Here is a 12,170-nt window from a genome sequence, read left to right on the forward strand (position 1 = left end):
TTTTGTCAGTTCTTCTATCAGGCGCGGCCCCCTGCGAATGGGGGATGCTCTCTGGGTATTCTTAGAACCGATACTCAGAGGGTAGCAGGGATACCTGCCGTGGAACAAAAACTGACACCTGGCAGTAGGTATAAAATGCTCACCCATGAAAATGGAGATTAATGATTTATGTTTAGGGTCGCTGCCTGGGGATCGCCAGGGCACGTCTGGAGCCGGCGCTGGACGTGACAGCATGCGGGACGTCGGTGACAGGGTGTTGAGGAGGCGGGCCCCTGTCATACAATCAGCTACAGCCCAACAACAAGAAGAACCACAAATGAGCCAAACAACAACAAGAGCTCCACCCGCTGAAGGTGCTGCGCTGGAACATCAGCCGGCGCTCACTCAAGCGGGACGACCGAGGCAGCGCATGAAATGGACTGTGTCCATAAACGAAAATATTTTGCGCTTTTATTATAAGGTGACAAACCTCGGTCAAGAAACGATCGGCTATCGACAACAACTGTATGCCGAATTTTGCAGGGAATACCCAGAAATTCAAGTATCTGAACAAAGAGTAGCAGACCAATACCGGGTAATTTTAAGAAACAATCTTATCCCAGAGACTAGACGCGACATTATCAGAAGCGAAATTGAACAGGAGATCCATAACCAAGAGCAAGTTGCAGACCAAGTCCCTAATGAAGTCCCCAACGAGCAGATTCCTGAGCTTCTCGTACAAGAAACTCAACCTAATAATACACAGCAGGACAATAACGAGTTGCACGATAGTCTGGTAAACGAGATGGCACGCGCTGTACAAGAGTTTAGTGGAACAAACCCACTTAGCAGACCACCGCTACCAAAAATAAACTCTTCTAAGAAACTAGGAGCGCTGTTACAAATTGTGAATACTGAAGTCCTACCCAATTATATCACAGAAGCCCACACATTAGAATATTTGCATATGCTGATTTACTGTGCGGCAACAGCAATTGCTAATGTTATGGGCATTAAGATCAGAACACGACGGGGTACCAACATCGGAAGGACTGGTAACAGAATAGCACCCTGGGAAAAACGACTGCTGGGGAAGATTGAATTACTGCGTAGGGACATTGGACAAATAACAGAATACATAAGAGGAGTAAGAAGTAGAAAAATCATCAAAAGAGCTGAAGAAATATTGTTTAACACTCTAAGACACTCACGACATGATCCAGAAAACAACACACCTCAACAATGCCTGGACACATTAAAACAAAAACTATCTGTTTACTCAGGTCGCCTGAGGAGGTACAAGGTTAGTAACCACCGGAAATGCGACAACATACTTTTTGAGCAAGCAGAGAAGGCTTTCTATAGGAAACTTAATTCCACTGTAGAAAATGCAAATAATAAATCCTACCCAAGCCAAGAAGAAATTCATGAGTTTTGAGGAAACCAACTTTCGACGCCAGCTACTCATAATAACAATGCTGGATGGATTGAACAAACGACGAACAACTGTCAACACTACAGTAATATTCCTTATGAACCTTTCACCACTGAAGAAGTCTCGAACATTATCAAAGAGCTTCATAACTGGAAATCTCCTGGACCAGACGGAGTTCAAAACTTCTGGCTAAAGAAGTTTTGGAGTGTTCATGAGCTTTTAACAGTATTTATTAATAATATTATTTCTAATTCACACGAAATACCATCATTTCTTACTCAGGGAACCACTTATCTAATACCGAAGGATCAAAGTAATACCCAAGATCCAGCAAAGTACCGCCCAATTACTTGTCTTCCAACTTTGTACAAATTGGTCACATCCTGTGTGGCCCGGCGTATCTACCAACATTGTGCTCTGAACAATATCATAGAGCCTCAACAGAAAGGATGCGCTAAGGGCTCCATGGGCTGCAAAGAACAACTTATTATCGACTCAGTCATTTCTAACCAGGCATACACCAAAAAAAGAAACCTTTTTACTGCCTTCATTGACTACAAGAAGGCTTTTGATTCTGTGCCGCATGAATGGCTTATAGATATATTGAAAATATATAAAGTCGATGATAATCTCGTGACCTTTTTGAAGAATATAATGGCAGAGTGGAATACTAAAATTCACCTCCAAATACCGGGTGAAATTAATATCGAAACTGAAAATATCCCTATTAACCGGGGGCTTTTCCAGGGGGACTCGTTGAGTCCACTTTGGTTCTGCCTAGCAATGAACCCACTATCTCAGCTGCTGAACTCTACTGACTCAGGTTTTAGCATCAAAAATAACAACACTGTTGTAGCGAAGCTTAATCATCTGTTGTATATGGATGATTTAAAATTAATGGCTTCCACTCGAAACCACCTAGATGAGATGCTAAAAACTGTAGAAAATTTCTCAAATGATATCAGTATGAATTTTGGACTAGACAAGTGCCGTATACTAAATATAGTCAGAGGAAAGATTCAGCCCGGAGGTTTCGATATGCAAGATGGCCAAAACATCGAGGCAATGGGTGAAAATGATATGTACAAATATCTCGGAGTAAAACAAGCGCGGAAAATTGACCATAAACAAATGAAAACTGAACTAACTTCGGAGTTCGTACGAAGAGTAAGACAACTAAATCGGTCATATCTTAATAGTAAAAATTTGTTTAAGGCATTAAATACGTACGCCTGTTCCGCGCTGAGCTACTCATTTGGTATTATAAAGTGGTCAAAAACAGATATAGAGGGTCTTCAGCGGAAAGTAAGAACACTTCTCACAAAGGCGCAAAAACATCACCCACGCAGTGCAGTAGAAAGAACAACATTACCGCGGTATCAAGGGGGAAGAGGACTTATGGATATAGGTGAGCAATTGGATAAACAAATTGCTAATTTAAGAACTTATTTTCAGGTACAGGCTGAGACATCTACTTTACATCGAGCAATTTGCGCAGTAGATGATACGACGCCGCTTAAACTGAGGGAACAAGAAATGCGCATAAACCACCTGACTAAACAAGACAAAATGCGCACCTGGATGAGTAAACCTCTGCATGGGCGACATCTCAATGAGATCAGCCAAGAATATGTCGACAATACAGCGTCGAACTATTGGTTGACATCAGGAAAGATGTTTCCCGAGACTGAGGGTTTCCTACTTGCCATTCAGGATCAGGTTATTCCAACTAAAAATTACCTGAAATATATTGTTAAAGATCCTCAAGCCCAAAATGACAAATGCCGATATGGATGCCAAGCCCAAGAAACCATCCAACATCTTACCGGTGGCTGCCAGGCATTTGTCGGTACTGATTATAAAGAACGCCATGACTCAGTAGGAAAGATTATCCACCAAGAACTAGCTGACAAACTGGGACTTCTCCAAACCGACCATCTTCCTTATTATCAATACGTCCCTGATAGAATGCTTGAAAATGACAACTACAAGCTATACTGGGACCGCACTGTGCTTAGAGACCAACCAGTGGCCCATAATAGACCCGATCTCATACTAGTTAATAAAATTACTAGGCAAACAACACTTATTGATGTGGCGATACCCAACACCAATAATTTACGTGTTAAATACAACGAAAAGATCGCCAAGTACAGAGATCTAGAAATACAAATCAGGAGACAATGGAGAATGGAAAGTACCCAGACGATACCCATTATTCTTTCTACCACTGGAGTCATCCCGAAGAGCCTCCTAGAAAACATAAAAAAGCTGGGTCTAAACGAACATCTATATAAGATTATGCAGAAAGCTGTGTTACTTTCGACGTCCAGATGCGTACGAAAATTTTTGGGAGATACACCGACATACCAAGTCACCTAGGACTCGATAACATGGAAAGAGTCCCACCAGAGCTCAATCCTTTTGATACCGTAGGTATCTGGGATGAGTGAATTTTCCCCTTAGAGGGAGTGTGAGCCGTATGGCTAAATCTGGATAATAATAATAAATGTATTTATTAACAAATAAATTAATTTTTCTTTACAATAAAATATTATATCAGTAGGGCGAGATACAGTTTGTATAATACTACTAAGTATGTAAAAGCAGCATACAACTGCTCTTCCAGCCAACCCCCCGAAGATAGGATAGATAGACTGTATTTAAATAATGAAATATGTATTTTACAATGGTACATAAATAATTTACATATTAAATTTATAAATTATAAAATATTTATTTTTTAAATTCTTAAATTTTTAAATTACTGTTTAGCTAACAATTGCTCATAAATAATTCTCTTGAACTTGACATTAGACAAATTTCTAATGTTGTAGAACAAATTGTTTGTATTGCAAGCAATTGAGTACAAAAATAAACGTGAAAAACATAAAGCATGTAGTTTTCAACGATTTTTCATATACAACCAATTGACTACGGTAAGACATGACTTATCCTTTGAAATTTCCTGATGCCAAAAATCAAACGCAAACAAAAATTTTGCAATTTCTGTATTCTCCATGAATCAAATTCAGTGAGACAGGTATTGTAAAGAACATCACAATAATTTAATTTTGATAACACAAAAGCATTACATAATAATGACTTGGTGGCCCTACTTTATAAATAACGGCTTTGATTTGGCGTAAGCTCTTTGTAAACAAACTTACGTGATATGTAAACCTTAAATCTTCGTCGAACCAAACCCTAGGCTTTTAATATTTTTGCTTAAAATTCGATTAAGATAAGATAAGTCGATTGACATAATTCTCTAAAAATATTTTCCTATGGAGATTTCTCCCAAATACGATACCATGAGTTTTGAATGTATTTAATTTTAATCAATAATTTTAGGCAAAAATCTGCAGATGAAGAAGGTCTTAATTTATTGCATTTACCGCTTGATCACACTCATTTGGATAAAATGACATATAGAGTTGGGTATCGTCTGCGTAATAATGCTGTGAACAGGACAAAAACACAGAGGGAAAACTAGATGCATATAGAGAACAAAATTGGGCCTAATATAGATCCTTGTAGCACACCAATATTAAGATCTAGAAATGAAGAAAGATTTTTACTGCTTGACATCTATTACAAAGATAGGATTTCATTAGATCAACTGCTCTAGCTTCTAGAGCAATATATTTTCAAATTAAGAATTAACAAATTATGGTTAATTGTATCAAAAGCATTTAAGTAGTCTATAAGAATTAGAATATTTTGTTTTGGTCATAGACTCTAAAAATATCATCTGTAATATTTAATAAAGTAAAAAGATACGTATATCTAGACCTAAAACCGGACTGCATCGTAGGGATTATGTTGTTATTTTTTAAATGTGTTTGTAACTAAATATCGACCACCTTTTCCAAAAATTTAGATAATGTAGGCAGTACACTTACTGATCTTAATTCATTCATGCTTTCTGCAATTTTAGTTTTCGCTAAAGAAATAATATGTGCTTTCCATTTAGTGGGAAAAATTGAATTTGTTAAGCAAAAGTTAATTATATGTGTGATATAAGGTAGAAGAAATGGAATACACAGTTGTAGCGTTAATATGTTAATACCAATAACTTTACTTTTTATGTTATTAATAACATGTATAATATTAATTTCAGATGCTGGTTTAAAGGTAAGAAAAGAACTGAGGAAATACCTAAAGTTATTTTCATAGAATATTTGTGTATTAATGTCTGCTTTCATGTTTGGTATGACTTCAAGAAAGTCTTTATTTATCTCATTTCCATTCCACACGTTTTTTATTTTGAACTTATTTTGGTTTTGCAATTATTTAACAAATATTTTAAATTATTTCACATATCTTTAGAAGATTAAGCATGTATGTTTTGAAAATATGGTTTTTTCTCTCACAGTCATGGTTGTTACTCAGTTACGTAATACTTATATAGTCATTCCATTGATTTATATTTTTAGTGATCTTATCTAACATTAATTGCCTGATGGTATTAGTTAACCATGGAGCATGTTTCTTTGAGATTAGTAAATTATTGGACAGAAAATCGACTTTACTGTCTATATCTGGCAATTCATATATTATTCTTCATGGTATAGATTCCAGATCTGATTTAAACTGACTGTAATTTAAGTTTTTAAAATTCCTAGTAGTAATAGATTTATTTGTATTAGTTTTGACATCACAACCAAATTTTAAATCATTCATTTTATGATTCGCTTACTTCTGGGATATGTTTTACTTCAATATTCAAAATTCTATCTTCAGTAGAGCACACATAACCAAGCAGAGTCGATGTGAACTGGGTGATTTGAAATAATGTGATTAGGAAATATGATGAAATTTAAAATAACAAGATGTTTACTGACTATCTTCGATCTTTTTATTCCTGGTATCTACTTTAAAGATGCAAAAAGGCGGTTCCTAATCGATACCGCTGCAGTGTTGCCAGTTTGTGTGGAATTTTCCAAAATTTTATGAAAATGTGTGGACTGGAACGTCGTATCCCGGTGTGCTACAAATATATTCTTATATCTGCTATAAAATAAATTATGATACGTTATTAATATTGCTATGAAATATTACTTATTACAGAATTTACAGGTCATTATAAAATAGGTGACAATTTTCAAAATTTACAGGTAGAAATTGCAGGTAGAACTATTTAAGTATGAAATTAACATAATTTATCAAGCCGGTCATAGATGCACTATTCTTTGCAATGGAGTTCCCCTATTAGAGTTTAATAGTTGTCATAGTATTGAGTATTTTAAGAATAATATTGTATGCACTTACTCAAAAATTTCCTGAACTTTCCAAGAAATCTGCGACTGTGCCGACCTTCGCAAATCTTGAACGGCCATCCAGAACCTAATATTTTCGTGGCTGTATTCCTTTCTTAGATAGTTCGTGAACTCTTGCAATCCTGTTGGATCCGACACCAACTCTTCCATGGACAACGCCCATCGTCGTACTCTTTTCTCCGTTGGGACGTCCACCCTAAAAAGAAATGAATCATATTGATATTTTCGACAACTATAGCGGCCTGTATTTATATTCAACATTTAAAACAGATTCATCAGGCTGTAATTCAAAGACATAAGAACTATTTGGCTAAATACATAAAAGATATTAGTTTACAACGGTTAGTTAGTGATGAGTTTTTAATGACCTAGTAGCCGTCAAAAAATCCCAACCAAAATCTGGAGAGCCGATAAATTTCTCAAGTAAAATTAATGATTTTGTATTTGACTTAAATACCATTACTTATTACTTTAATAATAGTTTTTATTTATTATCATTAAGATTCATTTAAGCAAAGAAGTAAGAATACTATTTGAATATTATTTCAGGTCGTCTGTAGTTACAAAATAATGACCTGAGTTCAAAATAAGTTTAAGAAAATAAAAAGCAATAATATAAAAAAACAGCAATATCAGTGAATTACCCTTACTTCGTCTCAATATTGTTTTGGGTCAAATTTGTAAAAAAATACTCTAAATTGTTTCTTAACTAAGTTCTATTTACTTTTTTATATTAATATCAAATTAATTAAGTTCAATAAAAGTTCGAGAAGAAGCTACTTCACCAAAAGTAACCATTTGCTCGATAAGTTGCACTCGTGTCGATTATTTTCATTAAAGGACCTTGTAATATACTATATTTTTCGTTGTGTTGCCAGGCGCGAGAATAAACAAAGAGGATGGTTTCTCTACTATACTTATTATACTACTTATATTTAATTAACCATGAAAAACAATAATTTCCATATTGTACAGTAATTTATTCGTTGTCATCAGGACTGAGCTGATACTTTATTTAGTCACTCACAATTTACAAGAACAGTACTCCAGAGGAACCATCAATATTGGCAGACAATAATATTTTAGAAACACTCAATGATGCGGTCATCTTAGCAGAATTGCAGCCAGTGAATTTAAATCCGAATTCCTCGAGTTTAGACCCTAATAGTATGTTCCTACATAAGCCTTGTGAACTTGGACCAGGTAGGTACTTTCTTTTTTTAATTAAAATTACTTTTGGTGATTATAAATTACTTTTAGATAATCTACGTATTTCAAACAGTTATGAAAAAAACCCAGTATATCATCTTGTGTTGAAATCCACTCATCAACCAAGATCACTTTGAGAAAAATGTCTCGAAGAGTCTATGATGAGCAACATTCCTCAGATGATGAGAATAGCTTATTTGGAGAAGATAGTGACAGCTATGTACCAGCAGAAAATAAAATATCGTCGAGAAATGAAACAAATTCGAACCCTACTATAAAAGAGAAAAAGAGACCCAGAAGTCCATTTTATAAAAATAAAAGTCCTACATATACATCCTACATATACATATAAGTCCTAATAATACAGAAAATTGTACGCTCATCAAAAAAGGTAAGAAGAGAGTAAGAAATTCAGAAGAATGGCGAAAAAATAAAGCTAAACTCCTTAAGAATTCAGGAAAAAGTTATATTTCAAGAACTAGAAAAGTTGTGAATAAAAAAACAATGGGACCTACTTGCTCTAATCATTACATTCAGAAGTGTTCAGAAAAATTTAGCGAAGACCATAGAGCTGATTTTTTTCAGCAGTATTGGAATCTAGGATCACTGCAGTAACAACGTGATTATTTGTCTTCTTGTATTGAACCACTTCAGTTGAGTTATCGCCGCATAACAACTATCCAAACATCTAGAAGACAGAACTGTGCTTTCTATTTGCTTCACAATGGAAAACGAATGCGTGTATGCAAAACATACCTGATTAACACATTTGGCATTAGGGAGAGAACAATTAGAACAATTATCCAATTAAAAGCTTCTGGGTCTAGAATTGTACCGCAAAATAAACGTGGAAAACGTGGTCAACAGGTAAAGGTGAACCTTGAAATGATGGTGTTTGTAAAATCACATATAAATTCTATACTCCGTACAAAGAGATATTAACAAAGGGCTAACAAATGAAGAGAGTTTATAGATGGCGGTTTATCTATTGCAGAAATGCACTGACACTATAAAAAAAAACAAGACGATTTGGGCCAGCCTGCTGCAAACTATGACGCCTACGCCCACATATTTAATACACAATTCAATATTGGTTTCTTTTTCCCTAAGAAATGCCAATGCGACTTGTGCGAATCATTTAAAAACGCGCCTGACGAAGGGAAAGAAAAATTGTAATGTCAGTATGTCACATCAAGAGGAAAAAGAACTAAGTAGAACTGACAAAGAAAAAACAATAGAAGAAGGATCAAAAATACAGTTTTGGTAATGTACGACCTACAAGCTGTTCTGCCAGTACCTATGGGACAAACATCAGCTTTTTACTATAAATCAAGATTAAATTGTTTTAATTTTACGATATCAGAAATAAGCAATGACAAGACATCCTGTTACTTCTGGCATGAAGATCTGGGACAAAGAGGAGCAGTCGAAATTGGTTCATGTGTCCTGACATTTCTTGAAGAAATCGCTAATACACATTCTCAATCTGGCATAATTCTTTATTCCGATAACTGCTGTGGTCAGCCAAAAAAAACAGATTTGTTCTTGCAATGTATTACTACGCAATTAAGAAGTTTCAGGTAAATTCCATAACACACATGTACCTCATCCGAGATCATACACAGAACGAAGGTGATGTAGTCCACAGTATCATCGAAAAAGCTATGAAAAGAGCTAAAAAGTCAGGACCGATATACGTTCCCGATCAAATTGTGTCGATTATTAGAAACGCAAAGAAAAAAGGAAACCCTCGTATAGTAAAATAATGAAGTTACAATGACTTCATCGATTTTAAAACGCTTGCTAACGACATGGCTTCAACTGCCAGAAAAATATACACGGCAAGCAAATAAAATTGTCAGATATTAAAATGATTCGATTTGAGAAGGAAAGTAATAGGTTCTTTTACAAAGCCAGCTACAAACAGGTGGATTGTAATCAGGCCTATGCTATAACCGTAAAAAGTAGCGAAGTGATAACAGACGAGATAATTTCATGACAATCGAAAGCTCGTTCCTTGGTAACAGCACAAAGCCGAAGGCTGAGTGCTGTCACCAAGCAACGAGCTTGAGAAATTTGTCATGAAATTATGAGGCATTCATCAATGTCCGAGGGATATTCGGCGGATAATTTTTCGAAAAAAAAAAAAAAATCATAACTCAACATAACGAAACATTTATTTATTAAAAGTACAGTTAGTGAAAGTACAATTATTAAAATTTAAGTTAACATTAGATTCGTTGCTGTTCTCTACTATAGAAGATCTATTACCACGCATAATATTTATACTTTGAACATTCTCATTGCCGAAACGTGACATTTTGAAATTTATTTGGATGAAGTTGTCAAACTCGATCGTGTTGTCATAGGGATTGAAAATTGCACTGAATGCAATTATCAGTCTAATGTTGACATGATTGGGTGAAATTGTTCCACATGACACAAAATGACGAAATTTGAATGGTTGTTAGAACAGTCGAAAAATTATCAAGTAATATAATAATAGTCTCCCGTTTTATACCGCTTCGCGGCTTTGGGAGTATAGCAGGGTAGTCTGCTATATCTAGGGCCTACGGTATACAAGGAAGGTAACATGGCCAGTGCTACGCTTCAACCGCCTATTATTACCCCTGGTTTTACCCAAGGTACTCATTTTATTTAGGCTGAGTCGACCTGGGGCCTATAGACATTTTTAAAAATGTCTAGTTGTTCTTGCCGGCGGTAGGATTCGAACTCCGGACCACCGGCATGCGAGGCAAGCATCCTACCGCTTGCGCTACGCAGGCCCTATCAAGTAATATAATTCCCAAATATTTTGCTATTTTTTGCTATTTTTAATGGCTTCTTGTTTTAAATTGTGAATGTTTTTGTTAATTTTTTAAAGGTGTTCAAAAAACAAATGTTTCTGTTTAGTACTTTTAAGTAGTGTTTATGTTATTTTTTACCAGTTTGAGTAGTTCGTATTATTTACTGACAATAAAATTATATACCTAAACCTTTTTCTAAGTATTTTTAATCTTACCATTGTAGACCAACTCAAACCGAACTATTTTAAAAATATTGGAAGAACAATGACGCAACTGGGAGGCGCTGCAGAGTTCTGAGACCTGTGTAGACTCAAAAAGTTTATTATCAAAACACTTAGAGTGTCATTTAAAAGTAGACTAAATTTACCATTAAAAAAAGTTATTTCAGTTTCAAAAATATTCACTTTCACTTGTTTACTTTCGTGTAAAAATATTTTTAAAAGTCAATTTTCCAGCATTTTTGTAATGTGTACTTGCGTCGATGTTGCTCCGCAGAAGCGACATAATTAAAAAAAACACAAAACTATAGCAACTATCACATGATAAAACCTTCGTTTGTTTCTTTAATAATATTTTAAATGTACGGATATCTGTCTACCATGTCTACTCGTCTGTTAACACAAACGGGCTAGATTATTTACCCCTCCAAAATTACACTCCATAGTAACCCAACCTAGATTGAAGTTGCTCCATTTTCTGCTCATTACGAAGTGAATTATCGGTGGCATATTGGACGATGCATTAAAACTTTTAATAATGTCGCCATGTAGCAACGGTTACATGAACAAATCTCAGCAGACTCAAACGAGCGTCAAATGTAATAAAGTGTCCTGCAGATGGCATAGCATGCTAACATAAAATATCGCTGTAATTATTTCCAGTAGGCTCTGGTATTTAATCACTCGACTAAAGCACGGATTGCTAGATGTCACGACCTGTTCTATATCGATTGTTTTTTACAGCAAATATAGCCAACCTCTGTACACAACAAAAACTTTCTAGAAAACTTTCTAATTTTATTTGGTATAAAAGGAAAAAGAGATCAAGCACTAAAAAAGATTTAATTGGATCTTGAAACTTCTCTTGTCAGTAAATTGATATACATTAGTAACGGTCATTTTGTTACTTTACTTCTGATTTTTTTCTCGAATTTCAAATCTTTATACAATACAAACGCTCAATGGTTGTTTACGTTTATTACTAGAGCAGCAAGTGCAAACATTTATTAATTAAAATTTTAATACACATACAAATATTAAAAATAATTAAAAATATTTGGATACTAGTCTGCATAATTTTACGGTGTATTAAAATATTACATAATATGTAGTCCAGAGAAACACTGTAAAAAGTACCCTTTTTTACTATTATGCTATTTTGAATATAATAAAATAGTAACATAGAAGAAGTGTACAGGAATAAAACAACGAATGTCACAAAAAATAGATTTGAGTTATT

At 34.9% G+C, this 12,170-nt stretch overlaps 1 protein-coding gene across 3 annotated transcripts in view; it reads right to left on the reverse strand.

Annotated features, from left to right (window-relative positions):
* Positions 1-12,170, reverse strand: part of LOC140437361 (regulator of G-protein signaling 11) — a 367,203-nt gene that overhangs the window by 80,401 nt on the left and 274,632 nt on the right. For all 3 annotated transcript variants that reach the window (XM_072526845.1, XM_072526846.1, XM_072526844.1), the window contains one exon: positions 6,689-6,892. In XM_072526845.1, coding sequence (XP_072382946.1) covers positions 6,689-6,892 — 204 coding nt within the window. The remainder of the gene's footprint in view (positions 1-6,688; positions 6,893-12,170) is intronic.

This window comes from Diabrotica undecimpunctata, chromosome 3 (genome assembly GCF_040954645.1).
Source record: "Diabrotica undecimpunctata isolate CICGRU chromosome 3, icDiaUnde3, whole genome shotgun sequence".
Classification (NCBI taxonomy): domain Eukaryota; kingdom Metazoa; phylum Arthropoda; class Insecta; order Coleoptera; family Chrysomelidae; genus Diabrotica; species Diabrotica undecimpunctata.